Source organism: Xenopus laevis, chromosome 5S (genome assembly GCF_017654675.1).
Source record: "Xenopus laevis strain J_2021 chromosome 5S, Xenopus_laevis_v10.1, whole genome shotgun sequence".
NCBI classification, from domain to species: Eukaryota; Metazoa; Chordata; class Amphibia; order Anura; family Pipidae; genus Xenopus; species Xenopus laevis.
Window position 1 is genome coordinate 10,109,702 of NC_054380.1, and position 20,050 is coordinate 10,129,751.

The 20,050-nt window shown below is 42.3% G+C and overlaps 1 protein-coding gene across 1 annotated transcript in view; it reads left to right on the forward strand.

Annotated features, from left to right (window-relative positions):
• Positions 1-4,801: 4,801 nt before the first annotated feature.
• togaram2.S (TOG array regulator of axonemal microtubules 2 S homeolog) overlaps positions 4,802-20,050 on the forward strand; it is a 36,378-nt gene continuing 21,129 nt past the window's right edge. Inside the window, exons 1-4 of the mRNA XM_018264910.2 lie at positions 4,802-5,549; positions 18,430-18,538; positions 19,498-19,632; positions 19,779-20,006. Coding sequence (XP_018120399.1) covers positions 18,514-18,538; positions 19,498-19,632; positions 19,779-20,006 — 388 coding nt within the window. The 5' untranslated portion in view covers positions 4,802-5,549; positions 18,430-18,513. The remainder of the gene's footprint in view (positions 5,550-18,429; positions 18,539-19,497; positions 19,633-19,778; positions 20,007-20,050) is intronic.

The following is a 20,050-nucleotide window of genomic DNA, read 5'->3' on the forward strand; positions in this document are numbered from 1 at the left end:
CAGGGCAGGATTAACTAAATGTATTGTTGTGAGGCTTGTGGGCATGCCATTGCTATATAATAATTACCCCCTACTTTCTATATGATATTGTTACTTTTTCAATAGAGATTACTTTCTACTACACTAAACGTTTAGGCTACTGCCACACTATGGAAGAAATAGCCGGCACTCACAGATTTCACAAGCGGAGCAAAGTAACATATGTCCACAAAGCCTTATGCGTTTTTTTGAGCATTTAGGCATTTAAAGGAACAGTAACAAGAAAAATTGAAAATGTTTCAAAGTAAGGAAAATACAATGTACTGTTTCCTTGCATTGGTAAAACTGTGTTTACTCCAGAAACTCTACTATTGTTTATATAAACAAGCTGCTGTGTTGCCATGGGGGCAGCCATTCAAGCACAGGATACCCAGTAGATAACAGATAAGTACTACTATAGTTTATATAAACAAGCTGCTGTGTAGCCATGGGGACAGCCATTCAAGCACAGGATACCCAGTAGATAACAGATAAGTACTACTATAGTTTATATAAACAAGCTGCTGTGTTGCCATGGGGGCAGCCATTCAAGCACAGGATACACAGTTGATAACAGATAAGTACTACTATAGTTTATATAAACAAGCTGCTGTGTTTCCATGGGGGCAGCCATTCAAGCACAGGATACACAGTTGATAACAGATAAGTACTACTATAGTTTATATAAACAAGCTGCTGTGTTTCCATGGGGGCAGCCATTCAAGCACAGGATACACAGTAGATAACATATAAGTACTACTATAGTTTATATAAACAAGCTGCTGTGTAGCCATGGGGGCAGCCATTCAAGCACAGGATACACAGTAGATAACAGATAAGTACTACTATAGTTTATATAAACAAGCTGCTGTGTAGCCATGGGGGCAGCCATTCAAGCACAGGATACACAGTAGATAACAGATAAGTACTAATATAGTTTATATAAACAAGCTGCTGTGTAGCCATGGGGGCAGCCATTCAAGCACAGGATACACAGTAGATAACAGATAAGTACTAATATAGTTTATATAAACAAGCTGCTGTGTTGCCATGGGGGCAGCCATTCAAGCACAGGATATATAGTGGTAGCCATAGTTGTATAATTCCCTGCACCTTTATTCTTCTACAATACCTTATGGCTCCAAATAAATGGAGACAATATACTGATCATTTTGTCTTATTTGGCCTTATCGGCCTGCCAAGTCCCAGAGCCCCATGACCTTTCATCTAGCAAAACACAGTCTAGAGGGCCCCACTAAAATGGTCCAAAATTGGACCCCACAGTTGCCAAGACCTTATGAGCTTATACTAACATACCTCCCAACATTGTGGAAATAGAAAGAGGGACAAAAAGAATTGGAGCGAAAATCTTCCAACCACGCCCATTTATGGCTACACCCCCTAATTACCATGTTCATTTTACAAACTTTGGCAGGTTATGGAAAGTTTGAACACATTTCTGTGGTTTTTAGGGTCAGTTTTTATATTGTATTACAGTTTTGCTAATGAAGGTGAATTGCCCTTTAAGCGACAACTCCTAGTTCCCCCAAGAGATCGGCTTATCTTAAATTGTTACAATTGTTTCTTTGCGTATCTTAAATTGTTTCAAATGTACCAAAGTGCCCTGTATTCTGGGCTCTCTGCCAAAGCCGATTAAGCTTTAGAAACGTTGTATTTTTTTCGGGGCTGTTCAGTGCAGGAGATCAAAGAAAAAGTCGGGACATTTCAGTAACAATCTGGGACTGCGGGTTGAACTGTCAATATCGGGACTGTCACGAGAAAAACGGTTGGGAGGTATGTACTAAATCATTTAGTCATTCACTTCCATGAATAGTTACAGGTAATGGCATTTTTGCCCGGGGCAATAACACAAACACTGCTGCCAAGGAGAAAAGAGCAGGCTGGAGTGCTAATGGGGAAAGATGGGCAATAATAGCCATTAGCTGTTTCCTTGTACTAATTCTGTAGGTCCCTGTCACCCGCGAAACTGAATCAAGTCACATCCCTTATACCTAATGACACTTGTGAGTGGGTGCGTCAGCCATGCTGAAAGAATGCCGTTACTATGGAACTCCCAGAACTTCGTGACGGACAAGGTGCACCCGAGTGTAAAACCTGATTATAATTTAAAGGGAAACTGTCATGGGAAAAATTTTTTTTTCAAAATGAATCAGTTAATAGTGCTGATCCAGCAGAATTCTGCTCTGAAATCCATTTCTCAAAAGATCAAACAGATTTTTTTATATTACATTTTGAAATCTGACATGGGGCTAGACATATTGTCAATTTCCCAGCTACCCCAAGTCATGTGACTGGTGCTCTGATAAACTTCAATCACTCTTTACTGCTGTACTGCAAGTTGGAGTGATATCACCCCCCTCCCTTTCCCCCCCAGGAGCCAAACAAAAGAACAATGGGAAGGTAACCAGATAGCAGCTCCCTAACACAAGATAACAGCTGCCTGGTAGATCTAAGAACAACACTCAATAGTAAAAACCCATGTCCCACTGAGACTCCTTCAGTTACATTGAGAAGGAAAAACAGCAGCCTGCCAGAAAGCATTTCTCTCCTAAAGTGCAGGCACAAGTCACATGACCAGGGGCAGCTGGGAAATTGTCAAAATGTCTAGCCCCATGTCAGATTTCAAAATTTAAATATAAAAAAAATCTGTTTGCTCTTTTGAGAAATGGATTTCAGTGCAGAATTCTGCTGGAGCAGCACTATTAACTGATGTGTTTTGAAAAAAAAACATGTTTTCCGATGACAGGATCCCTTTAAACATCTTTTCCAGGAAAGATTGTAATAGTAGCATCTATAGCCACATTTAGACCAGGGGCCTTCGGACTTTTTCGTTGAGCCCCCCCCATTTGCATAACATTTGGTCAGGCCCCCTTAGCTCATAGGTTGTGGGTGTCCAGGCCCACGCCACTAGGGGTGCCAGGCAGTCTGAAAACGGATTCCTTGGCCAGTGCAGGGCATTGCTTATTGAGTGCATATTTTTTATACACAGTAATATGTATATATAACGTGGAAGCTGCCATATCACTTACAGTATGATCATATAGCTTATAATCTTCAGTATATTTGTCGGTAAATAAGTAGGTGTTTCCCTATTACTTTCCCCTGCAGAGACATTCTCTCCTGACCACTAATGGTTCCGTTGCTGTGGGTAATGTATACACTGAGCCATTGCTGTGTGTTAATGAGAATATAAATGGAAGCTGAACCCAATGGAAGCTGCAATGTCCCCCTGACAATAGATCTCATGGGTATAAGTAACATAAATAACAATTGCACCGTAACTGAGCACCGGTGCAATAAGGCCACATGTGTATGTATCCCATGCAATGAGCTGCTCAGTTACCCTTGTCCCCAGCAGCTCACGCTCACGTAATAATTGTTACTGTAAACAAATCAGCAATGTTTTTTTGTGTTAGTGAGTCTCTCATAACTAGAGACTGGATCAATCACGCCAGCGAGTGGGCTTATAGAAATGTTACGGCTATATGGCTGCTCCCACCCACTGGTGTGTATGGAAATTTGCACATTTTTATTTCTATATAGCGCTAATGACGTACAGGGAATCAATAGATACAAATAAATGCAAACTACAATAATAAATACAAAGTACAGTTGCATTAAAGAGCTAAAAGTCAAAGAGACAAGATGAAGGTCCCTACTCCAAAGAGCTTTCAATCTAAATGTATTATGCATTAAAATAGTATACTAAACAGTATATTAATCATAATCAATATTAAATATGAACCCCTTATTATGTATTAAAATAGTATATTAAACAGTATATTAATAATAATCAATATTAAATATGAACCCCTTATTATGCATTAAAATAGTATATTAAACAGTATATTAATAAGAATCAATATTAAATATTAACCCCTTTTTAACCAAAGTTGCCTGGGACTTTGAACACAAACTGCTAGGACTGATGGTAGAGGGATGATTGGCAGAAAGGTGCCCACTGCCCACCCTGCAACCCATTTATTTCAATGTTGTTACTGTCTCTGAAATACATTTTTCAAGCTGAATACAATACTTGTCTGGCTCATATAATCCTCCATGTGCCATAGGACCAAGAACAATATTTCTGAAGTGGAACAAGGGCAGAGAAAAGTTATATAATTAATAAAGGTCCTCAGTCTATACTATCAATTTATCATATCATATCATATTATATTATATTGTGTAGCAAAGATTTAACAAATATACATCAGGGATGTCTAACCTGTGGCATGCCAACTGCAAATCCCAGCGTTCCACTGACAGTACAGTCTGACCCTGTACCCTAAAACTGACAGTCAAAGTCTGGACCTGTACCCTGAAACTAGGATTGCCACCTGGCCGGTATTTTACCGGCCTGGCCGGTAAAAATTATAGCCGATCCCTATGTTATTAATAAGGAAAAAAGATAAAAATATAGGAAGGCCGGTATTTTTTTCCAGAAAATGTGGCAACCCTACCTGATACTGACAGTAAAAGTCTGACCCTGTACCCTGAAACTGATAGTCAAAGTCTGACCCTGTACCCTGAAACTGACAGTCAAAGTCTGACGCTAAAACTGACAGTCAAAGTCTGACTTTGTACCCTGAAACTGACAGTCAAAGCCTGATGCTAAAACTGACAGTCAAAGAATGACCTTGTACCCTGAAACTGACAGTCAAAGCCTGATGCTAAAACTGACAGTCAAAGTCTGACCTTGTACCCTGAAACTGACAGTCAAAGTCTGACCCTATGCCCTGAAACTGAGAGTCAAAGTCTGACGCTAAAACTGACAGTCAAAGTCTGACCTTGTACCCTGAAACTGACAGTCAAAGTCTGACACTAAAACTGACAGTCAAAGTCTGACCTTGTACCCTGAAACTGACAGTCAAAGTCTGACCCTGTACCCTGAAACTGACAATCAAACTCTGATACCCTAAAACTAACAGTCAAAGTCTGAACCTGTACCCTGAAACTGACAAAGTCTGACCCTAAAACTAACAGTCAAAGTCTGACCCTGTACCCTGAAACCCACATAGGGGTGTGGTTGTTGAACTGGAGAGTGAGAAATGCCATACTGCTACACAGTTCAATTGATTTGGTGTAACTCTTTAGAGGCAGCAGGGAAAGATGGGCAATATGGTGGCAGAAATACTTTATATCAGTGTAACCCAACCTGGGTTGAACCTGGGGCAAAGCAAAGTAAGAAGCAGTTTAGCCCCGTGTAGGTGTATGTGACTGCAGGAATGCAGAGTCCAGGCTGGAAGAGAAAGGGTTCATCACACTCTCACAGAGAGAGCCCTGGTGCTGCCAAGGACACTCAGTGCAACCTGCCCCATTAGCATAACAATGCCCGACCTGCCCCCTTCTCTAACACCTCAGCTCTGAGCCTGCAGTTGCCAAGCAGCCCTGTTTGCCTTAGGTAAGTGTGTGTGTCCTACTTGTCTCACTCCTCTTGTCTCTGGATTCCTTCCTCTCCGGCAGCAGCTTCCAGGGGCCGTGGGATCAGCAGGAGCAGGGAGTTCTTACAGGTATGTGGTGCCAATATACAGAGACTTCTCTACCAGGGCTTTACCACTTATCTTTCTGCTGGGAGCTTCCATATTAGCCTTGATATCCAGTGTTACTGACACCGTACGATACACATTGTCCCACAGTTACAGTTTTTTTCCTCTGACTCCATCTATGTTTTTATTTGTACCCCGGGTACCCCTGGAACTATAGCAGGGTAACTGTTATCCAATGTTTCTATATATCTGTAACCTTGTTATGAGCTAAGGGGGCCCAGTCTGAAGGTCAGTTAGCGTAGATTTGGGGTGAGTGCTTATTTGTGCCCTTGGTACCCCTGGAACTATAGCAGGGTGACACCCCAATGTTTCTATATATCTGTAACCTTGTTATGAGCTAAGGGGGCCCAGCCTGAAGGTCAGTAGGTGGAGATTTGGGGTGAGTGCTTATTTGTGCCCTGGGTACCCCTGGAACTATAGCAGGGTGACTGTTACCCCAATGTTTCTGTATATCTGTAATCTTGTTATGAGCTAAGGGGGCCCAGTCTGAAGGCCAGTTAGGGGGAGATTTGGGGTGAGTGCTTATTTGTGCCCTGGGTACCCCTGGAGCTAGAATAGGGTGACTGTTACCTCAATGCATCTATACATCTATAACCTTGTTATCAGCTAAGGGAACCCAGCCTGAAGGCCAGTTAGTGTGAGATTTGGGACTGCCCCTGAGTACTGAAAACCAATGTATACAAATAGAAATCAAAAACCATCACCAAAAGTCTTGCAGTGTCCAAAAAAATTATGTTTTTCTAATTATTTAGATTTTTGTGCACAAATTTTCTAGAACTTCAGCAGCTGGTTGCTAGGGTCCAATTTAACAAACCAGGCAGTGGTTTGAAAGAGAGGAATATGAATAGAGAAGGGCCTAAATAAAAAGCTGCTGGAATATGTCCAAAGAGGAAGGTAAATAATTCAAAAACAATGAAAAAAGTTAACCTGAAGGTGCACCACCCCTTTAATGGACTAAGTGCCTATTCAATATATAAAATCATTATTTCTCATTTATAAGGGTCTTTTTTATAGGTTAATCATGGCTTTGTGTATTATAAAAGGTTTCCCTCTGTATAACCTATAATCCCTGCATTTTTGCCAATGTTTGCCATGTGGTTGGTTGGTGTGGTATAGAGCCCTCTGTTGCCTTGTGATGTCACTGCATGGGCTATGAATATTTGGGTCAGTAGTCCTTGACCCTGTTTGTGTTTTGTAATAAGATTCTGAAGAAATATATTATTTATGGCCAGTTAATACAGAGCAGTACAGTGTAATGACAAATGAATGGGATGGGCTGAGTGACAGTTTTCCCTGTGACACTGAGCAGGGGGATTGGTTGGGGCAGTGCTTTCCATTGGTAGCTCAGCAACATGACCCATGGGTAGATAAAAGAACAAAAGGTGTATTATATTATCTAATAATTGTTAGATATTTTAGTAAATAAATTATGGATGTCCTCTGCTGTTGTAGAATCCTGCTGGGTCTTAAAGAGGTTAGTTAATGTTTAGTATGATGTAGAGAGTGATATTCTGAGACAATTTGCAATTTACAATATATCGGTAGCCTTACAGAGTACTTGTTTTTAGATGGAGTCAATAACCCCCATTCGAAAGCTGGAAAGAGTCGAAGACAAAGGCAAATAATGAAAAAACAATACAAAATAAATCATGAAGAACAATTGAAAAGTTGCTTAGAATTGGCCATTCTATAAAATACTAAAAGTTAATTTCAAGGTAAACCACCCCTTTAAGATGGCCATAGATGCAAAGATATTGTAGAACGAAATAATGATTTGTTCGATTTTTGGATCATGTTTGGACTGTCCCCACATTTTTCGGACCATGGCGATCATTCGTGTAGTCGATCTGGCAGTTGAAAAGATTTATAAATAGGTAATTGTCACTACCAGTGGCATAACTCGATATTACTGGGCCCCACAGCAAATTATTTGTCAGGCCCCCAAAATATCTAGAGATTAGGGATGCACCAAATCCAGGAATTGGCTAGGATTCTGCCTTTTTCAGCAGGATTCGAATTCGGGCAAATCCGTCTGTCCGGCCAAACAGAATCCTAATTTGCATATGCAAATTAGGGGAAGGGAGGAAAATCACATGGCTTTTTGTCACAAAACAAGGAAGTAAAAAATGTTTTCCCCTTCCCGCCACTAATTTGCATATGCAAATTAGGATTCAGATTCAGTTCGGTATTTGCCCGAATCTTTCGTGAAGGATTCAGGGGTTCGGCCGAATCCAAAATAGTGGATTCAGTGCATCCCCACTAGAGATTGACCTGTTATACCAATATTTATTGAAATTGTATCTGAATTAGGTCCTCATGGGGCCCCTATACCTCCTGGCCCCCCCTGCAGCTGCCTTTTTTACGATTGCTGTCAATTAATGGCCAAAACATCATGGGATCTGTTATTTTTCCTACTTAATCTGAATGGTTAGTTGTAGGTTGGCAAACTGATATGAACAAGTGTTTGTCGCACAAAGAATAAAATCTGTACGGCTTTGGCCAGCTTTACAGAGCATTTGTTTTCAGATGGGTCAGTGACCCCCATTTGAAAGCTGTAAAAAGTCAGAAGAAGGCAAATTATTTAAAAAACTGTAAAAAATAAATAATGAAGACAAATTGAAGTTTCTTAGAATTGTCTGTTCTATAACATACTAAAACTTACCTTAAAGGTGATTCACTCCTTGAAATAAACTGATTTTTGGGCTAAATAGCAATATTTCTGTCTCTTTTGGATGTTTGCCTTTCAAGTTAATGGCTTAGTATATAAGGAAGAGAATGTCACTGTTGCACAGAAAGTGCAGGGCTCCTGAATTGTTGGCTGAACAATCTAATACATTAGTTGTGTGCAGAAGGCTATGGACACACAGGCTGTGCCAGCTGCTGTTAGGATAGTGTAGCAAATCTGCTCAGAGTCCCTGCTTCATTGATTTGAATCAGATCAGCCTTTGTGCACTCACTCACTCACTGACATCAGTTTCAGCTCTGCTCCAAAAATTCGCCAGGGACGGCTTCGCTCACATCGCAACATTTCGCCAGGCGTGGATTCGCCAGGACAACGCTAATTCACTAAAATGCTGAATGCTGGCGAAGTTGCGCTAGTGTTACTGCGGCAACGAAGCAAAGTTGCGCTAGCGTTGCCTAATTTGCATACGGCTGAAAGTTAAAGTTGAATGGACGTATATGTTGCAGCAAATACATTACATTACACAAGTACGGGAAACCTTAATAAAATAAAATAGAGTTGTTATATTGCCCTACACATGAGCCCAGTGTATAGTTTATGTGCCATATGTTAGGAAATGTAGGGGGGAAGCCGGGTACCCCAGAAAAAATTTACAATCTTTAGCAGTGTATCACCCTGAAAAATGAAAAGTAGCCAGCGTTTTTGGGACTTAGAAAAATTTTCAACTATTTTTTGAGGAACTCCTATCTACTCTATTGCACTTCATCTGGGGTGAGTTGGTGAAGGCAAGTCTGACGCAAGAGGTAAAATGAGTAAAAAGAGTGAATTTGCGTAGTTACGTCCCATCGCCAGAGTGCAACTTCGCCAGGCGTAAGGGAGCGAATTACCGCTAGAGTCTATCTCCTTCACTTGCGAAGTTACGCCTGCGCCTGTTAGTAAATCGGCGAAGTAACGAAATGACGTCACACTGGCGAATTTTCGCTAGCGTTAGTCACTTCGCCCTTTAGTGAATCTGCCCCACGGGCTGATCTGATTCTAATGAATGAAGCAGGGGCACTGAGCAGATTCGCTACTCTCAGCCTGCAACAATAAGTAGCCTGACAATAGCCGCTGTGCGTCCATAGCCTTAAACTAGTGCAAAGGAAACAAAACCACAATACATTGTGTGTGAGGCTCAGACTCAGTCCGGGTTTTTTCCATCTAACAATTGGATGCGGCTCATTTATTAACAAAAGGCAATGATGCAATACGGCCGTGACCCATGGCAACCAATCAAATTGTTGATTCTATCTGAACAAAGCTAATCAGATATTGGTTGCTATGGGTTACTGGCCAGGTACAGATCTGCCCCCGGGTTAGCAAATGAGTCTGACTGGTCGTGAGGATTATTGTTCTTGTCAGGCTGTAACCCGGTTATTCTGTATATCTAGAAACCCAGCCATGAAGAACTGCACAGCTGTTACTTTCTGACAGGAAGGAAGTAGAGCCAGTCACATGATTAGCAGGAAGTAGCCATCTCCATGGAAACAGGAAACATGAGAATTTTTTTAAGAAGTTAAATAAAGTCAGTTTTTGTTGAAACTACTTGTCCTGCTAAGCTTTCCAGTCATTCCCAGTCAAGTGCTTGAATTCCTGCAATAATGAAAATAATGATCTTAGACAGTATTTCTCCAATAAGTTCTCATTGTTTCCAGGACACAGAAAGGGTTTTTATCTTGAGAGCAATCATTCCTTTAAAGTGGTGCTTCCCAAACTGTGTGCCCCCCCCTAGGGGTCATAAAGCGGCGGACGGGGGACTGCGTCAGTCAGCAGTTCAGTCGTTATGACTAAAGGTGGCCATACATGGGCTATTAAAGCTGCCAATATCGGTCCTTATACCTCCCAACATTCTGGAACGATAGAAAAAGGTGCCGCTCGCAGCGCACACACCCCCCCTAATTACGATGCCCATTTTACAAAATTTGCCAGGTTATGAAAGTTTGAACACATTTCTGTAGTTTTTATGTTTTATTACAGTTTTACAGTTTTACTAATGAAAGTTTTACTAATGAAGGGGAATTGCCCTTTAAGCTGTGAGTCAAACTTCTCCCAAGGGACAAAACTGTTACAAATGTATCTTAAGTATCTATTCTGGGCTCTCTGCCAAGAGCCAATTAAGTTAGAAACATTGTATTTTTTTTTGGCTGTTCATTGCAGAGAAATTGTGACTTTCCAGTACAAACGCAGGACTGCGGGTTGAAATGTCAAAAGAGGGACTGTCCCGTTTTGAACGGGACAGTTGGGAGGTATCAGGTCTGGACTGGGAGTCAAAATAGGCCCTGGCATTCCAAGAACAGAGAGGCCCAATCAGATCCCCACCAGCCAACTAAATAGTAACTTCCTATGGCATCTTATGGCATGCCCACAGATTGCCAGTCCGGGCATGGGAGGTATGCCTTAAAGGGGGGGTTCACCTTTAAGTTAACTTTTAGTATGTTATAGAATGGCCAATTTAAAACAACTTTTCAATTGGTCTCCATTATTTATTTTTTTATCGTTTTTTTTTAATTATTTGCCTTTTTCCTCTGACTCTTTCGAGCTTTCAAATGGGGTCACTGACCCCATCTAAAAAAACAAAAGCTCAGTAAGGCTACACAATTATTGTTATTGCTACATTTTCTTACTCATCTTTCTTTCAGGCCTCTCCTATTTATATTCCAGTCTCTTATTCAAATTCATTACCCTAGCAACCAGATTGCTAAAATGGCAAACTGGAAAGCTGCTGATTGAAACGCTTAATTACTCAAAAAACACAAATAATAAAAAATTAAAACCAATTGCAAATTATCTCAGTATATCACTTTTTACATCATACTAAAAGTTAGTTCAGAGGTGAACAACCCCTTTAAGACTGATTTGGCATCTTAACTGCCCATGTGTAGGGGCTTCCGATGTGTTTCCCCCTTCGATATCAGGCCAAAAATCAGCCCTACAACCCAACAGCACCCATTCTCCTAGTTGTAATCCGATCGTTCGGCCCTAGAGTTAACCCAATATCGCCCTGCCTTTAGTAAGAAATATCCGCTCATTTGGTGACTTAGCCAAACAAGCAGATCTTATAGTGTAAGGTCACCTTTAAGCTGGTCATTACAGACACTTGGAGACCTCACAGATTGGATCTTGTCAGGTTACAAAACAGGAAAACATCAGAGAAAGAACCACATCAATGAGCCAATGAGGTCCTTGATCCGACGTGAAAGCCAAACTGCATGATTGACATCTTTTCAGCCAGATATTGGTTGGGTAGGCCATCAGAGGGTCTGAATAGGCAGCTTAAAGGGGTGGGTCACTGGGCTTTTGTGGAGATTTGGTCGCCTGGTGACTAATCACCTCGTTTTTGCGGCGACCAATCTCCCCAAACGCCTTCCCTCACTCTGCGCCAGCTAAAATGAAAAAAACGGCGGCGATAATCACACGCGGCGATTCGTTTTTCGAAGTTGCCCAAAGTTTCCTGTGAGGCAACTTCGGGTGACTTCGGAAAACGAATCTCCGCGTGTGATTAGCACCGGCGTTTTTTCATTTTAAGCCGGCACAGAGTCAGGGAAGGCATTTGGGGAGATTGGTCGCCGCAAAGACGATGGGATTAGTCGCCAGGCAACCAAATCTCCCCAAAAGCCCAGTGTGGACTTACCCTTAAAGGAGAACTAAACCCCCTATGGTGATAAGTCCCCGCAGGCCCCCCTTCCTATCTCCCCTCTGTAAATGTATATAAAGTATCAACTTTGACCCTGAGTTGTTGCCGGTGAGGAATAGTATACAAAGCATCTTTCTAGACCTTTGGTCCAAATAGTATTCTGCTTAGTCTTTCTAGGCCTTTAGTGACAATTATTTATTTTTTTACTAAAATGGGATCCAACATGCTGGATTTAGGATAAGAATGTTTTCTGCCAAAATCTAAGCCGTGTTTGCAATGACTGGTGGTTGGCACTCGGTTTAATGGCTTGAGGTATGTCTTGTATTTGGCACTTTGCCACTGGTGTATTCCACATCTTCAGTAACAATATAAATACTACATTCACTGTGTTAATCTTCCATGATGCCATCATATAAACAGTGTATTCAGTGGAAATTGCCGTGACAAGTTCTATTTAATGCAGGATTTTGGGAAGTTTGTAACATTTCACATAAGAAGAAACACACACCTCCCCTAGGTGCCACAGATCCTTTTTTGACAATTATGAAAGATTTAAACGATTCATGAAAAAAATGCTAAGCATTATTTTGTTTGAGGAATAAGTGTGAATTCAATTTTTTTGTTCTACTGGGTGACTTGCTCTTCTCTCTTCTGCCAGTTTACGAAAAAGAGAAAAATATATATGTTTAATTCAATCAATGGCTTCACAGTTTGTGCCAGAAAGCAGTATGTCGTTTTTAGTCACGGTGGCTCAGATTCTATCTGATCCCCATTGTAAGCAGCAGTTCTGCCCTGCTTTATGGCTGAGATTCTAGCTATCTGTATAACAGAACATTCTGTCCCAGTGGCTGCACAGATCCTATCTGATCCCCATTGTAAGCAGCAGTCCTGCCCTGCTTTATGGCTGAGATTCTAGCTATCTGTATAACGGAGCATTCTGTCCCAGTGGCTGCACAGATCCTATCTGATCCCCATTGTAAGCAGCAGTCCTGTCCTGCTTTATGGCTGAGATTCTAGCTATCTGTATAACAGAGCATTCTGTCCCAGTGGTTGCACAGATCCTATCTGATCCCCACTGTAAGCAGCAGTCCTGTCCTGCTTTATGGCAGCTGAGATTTTAGCTATCTGTATAACAGAACATTCTGTCCCAGTGGCTGCACAGATCCTATCTGATCCCCATTGTAAGCAGCAGTTCTGTCCTGCTTTATGGCTGAGATTCTAGCTATCTGTATAACGGAGCATTCTGTCCCAGTGGCTGCACAGATTCTATTTGATCCTCATTGTAAGCAGCAGTCCTGTCATGCTTTATGCTATTTTTAGCTATCTGTATAACAGAGATTTCTCTCACAATTTCATGAAAACAGACTTCATTTAGCAAGGAAACACTGGCCATCACTCATTAGAATTAAAATATGAATACCGGTATGGGACCTGTTATCCAGAATGCTTGGGACCTGAGGATTTCCAGATAATGGATCTTTCCTTAATTTGGGTCTCCATACTAGAAAATGTGTAATCAATCCATAAAACCAATAGGCTGGTTTTACTTCCAGAATTAATTATATCTTGGGTTGGATCAGGTACAAGGTATTGTTTTATTATCACACATTTGTGTATAAATATCAGTTTCCAGGAGCAATGAGTCAGGACACTTGGATGTAAAAAGTAATTCTGTTTATATGGACCCAGGGATGGACTGAACTTCCTAAACTAGTATATAACTGGGCTAAACACCACTAACCCAGGTTTATTTACGTTTGCAGCACTAATTGTTTATTGTGTTCGTTGCGAGCGCAGGATTATTCTCTTGTGACAGAACTAATCCCATAGATGCTACTCACGCCAAGAATGTGTTTGTGTTTGGGCAAGTGAGCTCTCCGGGAATAGAAAAATATAGAGGCCAAGAAATCTCATTAATACAGGCCCAGGCACATGAATGTTTATCTGAAACAGACCCTTCATCCTTCAATATTTGTAGTTTCATAGAGAAGGAGGCAGGGACCCTTCTTACATCAAACACAGTAAATAATTCAGAGGCAAATGAACACTGGCTGAAAATGTCTTGTATTTTCCCTTATTTATTTTTCTCGTTTGGTCATGGATTTTTCCTAAACATAAGCGCCCAACCCTTTTACAAACACACTGAACACACTAAGGGGCAAATTCACTAAGATTCGTAGTTGCGCCAGGCGCAACTTCGCCGCACTTCGCCAGGCATAGTTTCGCCAGCACTCCGCAAATTCACTAAAATCCGAAGTTGCGCACAGGGGTAGCGTAAGGTTGCGAAGTTACGCTAGCGTTGATTCGCTAAGTAAAGCGAAGTTACGCTAGCGAAGGTTAATTTGCATACGGCGCCAAATTCAAATTTCAATGGAGGAATACGTAGAATCACTACAAATGCCTGGTAAACCTTCAAAACATCAAATAAAAATTTTATTTTGCCCTACACATGTGCCCACTGTATAGTTAAGTTGCCATGAGTCAGGAAATGTAGGGGGGAAGGAGGGGAGCCCCAAAAAAATTCTCAATCTTTTTCAGCCTATCACCCATAATATAGAAAACACGCCAGTGTTTTTTGGGACTTAGAAAATTTTGTAACTTTTTTGGAAGCAATCCCTATCTACTCTATTGCGCTTCGCCAGGTCTGAGGTGGCGAAGGAGTCTAGCGTAAAAGGTAGCGTTCAGTACACTGCGCGCGTTAGTGAATTTGCGTAGTTACGTCCGTAGCGAAAATTCGCCAGGCGTAAGGGTGCGAAGTAACACTAGCGAATCTACGCCAGCGTTCGTTAGTGAATTTGCGAAGTAACGAAAATGCCCAACGCTAGCGAATTAACGCTAGCGTTCGGCGCTTCGGCGCTTAGTGAATATGCCCCTAAGGGTCAGGCCACACACAGCGTTTTGGGGAGATTTGGTCGCCTGGCGACCAATGGCCTTGTTTTTGCTGCGACCAATCTCCCCAAATGCCTTCCCTGACTCTGCGCCAGCTAAAATGAAAAAACACCGGCGCTAAATGCTTCGTGAGGCAACTTCGGGCGACTTCGGAAAACAAGCCGCCGCGTGTGGCCTGACCCTAAGGGTAACGCCACACAAGGAGATTCGGGGAGATTTTGTCGCTTTGCGACTAATCGCCTGCGCTAATGCACATGCGGCGATGCGTTTTCTATAGTCGCCTGAAGTTGCCTCACTGAGGCAACTTTGGGCGACTATTGAAAAAGCATCGCCGCGTGTGCATTAGCGCAGGCGACTTTGCATTGTAGCCTATGTGGAAAAACGCCGAGGCAGTTCAGGGAGATAGTCGCGCAAAAGACGAGGCGGTTAGTCGCCAGTCGACAAAATCTACCTGAATCTCCTCGCGTGGCCTTACCCTAAGGGCTAGTCCACACGGGGAGATAGCGACGCGTTTGCGGTCGCGGCGACAAAGCGCCGCGACAGTCGCCGCGACCGGCGCAGGCGACAGTTTTGTATGGGCGCCTATGTAAAAACGCCTGTGCTAACCACACGAGGCGATGCGCTTTTCAACAGTCGCCTGAAAAAGTCGCTATCTCCCCGTGTGGAATAGCCCTAAATGTGGAGCACAGGCCACAAATGAGACAGCATAAGTACTGGTAGTGAAAACACCTGAGCGGCTGTATTTTAAAAGAAATGATTTGTATTGTTTCATGCAGAAAGTTGGCACCAGACAGGGGACAAAACACACTGTTCCCTCCAGAGCTTCTTTAGATCTGTTACTATAAATGGCACAAGATCTTATCAGACAAACACAAAGTCAAAGAAGAATAAATATACATTGTGTGATTAAGTAACACTCAACAAACAGACCAGACACCAACACAAAAGCTTATCTGCTGTGATATATTTACTGACACACAACTATCCTTTGGAAATCAGGGTTCTCAAAATAGATATCTCTTGGGGCTGATATCTTTTATTTGTATAAACATACACGTGCACTCACTAACACTCGCTTGCCTCTTGGATACACACGCATATATATACATTTTGTGCTCGCACAATTCAGCAGGAACAGCACCCTAAGTTTGCTCATAGCCTGTACAGAGAGATCCCATAGTACTACTAAATGAGTTGTATGACTGAGCAGTTAATATCAGCGGCTATACATTGTTCGGAAGGACAGAGGCAATAGAAAAGGAGGAGGGTTATGTATGTTTGTTAGGCAGGATTTAAAGGAGATCTAAAGCTTAACTAAAGAAGTAGGTAGAAATGTTTTAAATTATGTTTTGTGCTTCTGTACCAGCCCAAGGCAACCACAGCCCTTTAGCAATAAAGATCTGTGTCTCCAAAGATGCCCCAGTAGCTCCCCATCTACTGCTGATTCACTGCACATGCTCTGTGCTGCTGTCACTTACTGAGCTTAGGGACCCCCTCACAATATACAGTACACATAGAATAGAAATGTCACAATATAAGGCTGATTAGTAATTAATACAGATAATTACTACATGGCAGCACAGAAACCAGTGCAATTAGCATCAGCATTTAATAATCAGCAAACCTGTAGCATCAGCTTATATTACAGCCAGGGAAGGTCATTTTCTGCTGGATAATTAGTGACGAGCCCTAAGCTTAGCTTCTCAACAGCCAATCAGAGCCCACTGAGCATGTGAGTGTCACAGACACTTTCCAAGATGGTGACCCCCTGTGACAAGTTTGAAGTCCTGGATCATTGCTGCTATTGACAAGCTGAAACTTTAGCCTCGTGCAATAAGTTCACTATATGAAATATGCCATTTTTAGCCACATTCATTTTAAGGGTTTAGTTCTCCTTTAAAGGTTAATATAAAGGAGAATATAATGATATAAAATGAGGGGGAACTCTGGGGGGAGTTACTATAGACCCCCTAATGTAAAGGTCCCCATAGACGCAAAGATTTTTCGTTGGTGAACGATTGATTTCAGTGCAGTCCAACAATTATCGTGAGGTAAGAGGGAATCAAATGTTTGTGCATCTTAAAATTTTTCGTCCGACATCTGTCAGAAAATTGATCGGCCACGTTAAAAAATTTTTTATCGGCTCCAGTGGAATCTATCTATGTTTGCAGGGCCAAGCAGACAGCTCCCCTCAGTTTTTGGAGACGGAGGCGCTCACCCAACGTGTATCGTCTCCTAGCCGGTTGCTGCTCTCGCAAAATTTCGGTAACTTCTTTCTGAACACTCCGACAATTGCAAGCCAGATACCTGCATTAAGCACTGACCAAATCACCCACGGAAGACGCTAGCCTTAGTAGCAATGCGGCTTTATTAAAACACACAATGTGACATCAAACTGGCAGTGGGTGTGCAAAGACTTACGCGTTTCATGCCCCTGTTCCCCAGCACTTCCTCAGAGTTAATTAAACATCACGTGTTAGAGTGTTTAAATAGGGTCACAGATACGTATCGCTCAATATTTAAAGGTAAAGTGCACAGAGAGGGCACACTACAGCTAAAAGTAAAAAATGTCTTTGTTTTTGTATAGAATGGGAGACAAGTGTGTGCCGGTCAAATATTATCACTTTATTAACACCCCTCAATGTTTGATGTTGTTAATTAAAGATGTTGTTAATCAAAATGACTTTGTGTTTCAACAATTTGGCTACTTAATCCCACATACACTCAACTCAGCGTCTCCTGGCAGCAAATTCCACATCTTCTCTTCCTTATCCATAATGAAGCCTTTGTGCCAGATGGCTTAGGATCTTGGTAATTAGTGATTATGTAGAGTCTGCTCCACTGTTGCTACAGCCAGTTCCTTCCAATACATGCCATGTGATTCAAATAAGTTTATGGGCATATTTATCTCAATAAAACAACAAATTGTCCTGACTTTTTTCATGGGGTTAAAAGGCACCAAGTTTGCCCAGGAGCAGTAAGTTTGCCCAGGAGCAGTAACTCATAGCAACCAATCAGCAGGAAGCATTTACTGGTCACCTGTTTAAAGGGGAAGGAAACCTAGTTGGCGCAAAAACCCTCCCCCCCTCCCGTGTGTTGCCCACCCTCCCTCCTCCCCCCTGGCCTGGCCAAATGCCCCTAACTTGTTACTAACCCTTCTGCGCAGGTCCAGTCCAGGGAGTTCACAGACGCCATCTTCTTCCACGCGATCTTCTTCCTGCTTTGAACAGCGTTTTGGCGCATGCGCAGTAGGAGCATTTCGCCGGTACGGATCTACTGCGCATGCGCCAAAAGTCACAAAGTACTTTTGGCGCATGCGCAGTAGATCGTACCGTCGAAATGCTCCTACTGCGCATGCGCCGGTCAAAGCAGGAAGAAGATCGCGTGGAAGACGGGTAGGCCAGGGGGGAGGAGGGAGGGTGGGCAACACACGGGAGGGGGGGAGGGTTTTTGCGCCAAATAGGTTTCCTTCCCCTTTAAAAGCAAACATCCTATCGGTTGCTGTGGGTTATTGCTCCTGGGCAAACTTAGTGCATTTTATTGCATATGGGGAATAGGAGGGTTATGTATGTTAATGTGCAAGAACTTCTGTTCTCTAGGAGCCTGAGAAAGAGAAGTTGGCCCATCTCATGCCCAGAACATCAGCTATTTCCCACTGGCCTTGAAGCCTCAGTGACAACAAGATGGCACATAATGACTTTACTGCAGGTACCACCCTAAATCCCATGTACAGATAATACAGAGAAAGCTCTTCTCTTATGTAACACTAATAACTGGTGTGCAGTGTTCCCTCTGTGCAGCTCCAGGGGCGAAACCATAGAGGATGCAGGTTCTGAATCTGCTGGAGGACTGAGGTTTATGAAAAATATCTCATTGCAATAGCTTAGAGGGCCCTGAATTTGTTTTAGTAACTTCAGCTACCATGATGTGTAAGAAAGCCAGTCAGTGACTCAAGCAGTGGGTGGGGCTAGAACACTGATGGAAGCCTATACAGAATTGTAGCTATAATATTAATACTATACCTAGTATCACATATTATTGCAACCTGTCTTCCGGAACTTTTTACATGGTTGGATCGAGTGATCAGAGCTCTTCCATTATATTCCCACATTGTGAATTCTATAAAAAATATTTGCAGTAATTCTAATTTATAAAGAAGAGATTGGAGGGAGTTTGAGGGGTGTGTCCAACCTCCTAAGAGCAGATGTTCTCTATATTATCATGGTCTGGCTAAAGTGTAAATTCTCATGTTGAAAAAAGTCTGTTCTTTATTTGTAATGTCTAAATACTGTATATGATGATGTTGTTGCTCTCATGCTGTCTCTCTGTTCTGTACCAACTCTTGTCTCGCCCAGTGCATTATCCACCAGCTCCTGTCTCCTCCAGTCTGTTATCCACCAGCTCCTGTCTCCTCCAGTCTCTTATCCACTGGCTCCTCTCCCCCAAGTCTATTATCCACCAGCTCCTGTCTCCCTCAGTCTGTTATCCACCAGCTCCTGTCTCACTCAGTCTGTTATCACCATCTCTTGTCTCCCCCAGTGTGTTTTCTATCAGCTTCCATGTCTCCAGGGTATTCAATAAGAATTATCAGCTTTCAGGCTTTTGCACATTATTTATTGTTAGAACAAAACTTATCTTTATACCATATTTCTATCTTTTTGTTAAAGCCACATTCAGAGCTCCTGTTGCAGTTTATTGTGGCAGTGTACCCAAAATGAAACCCGGTTATGGATCTATGATCAATAGGAGTGTTGACTCAAACCTCCAGCTTTGTGGGAGCAGATGGGCAGCAGCAGAAACAGGTAAGAGCACAGTAGGGTAGGGTGGCTTGAGCTGCATGATATGACGTTTCTACTTGTTGAGTATTCCACTGGTGTAGTCAGCAGGTGCACCTCCAATTCTGAACATATTGGCACTTTATAATGAGATATGATTGCCTTTGCAACAGCTGAGATTCAGTCGACACTAAGCTTCCAGATGAAGAGGTCCTATCTGTGGGAGGATGAGTTCCAGAGTCAGGAGATAAAGCCCTTCCATATGGAGATACAGGGAAGAAATGATCCCCTCCTAGGGGAAAGGAAAAAGCAATGGGAGCAGGAAGTGGACAGTGCAATGCTGGAAACTGCCCGGCTCAAGGACAAATTAAAAAGGAAACTATCAGAGGGGACCAAAGGAGGTGAGACCCCTTGGAGTCAGTCTTAGGGGGTCACAAGGGTCTCA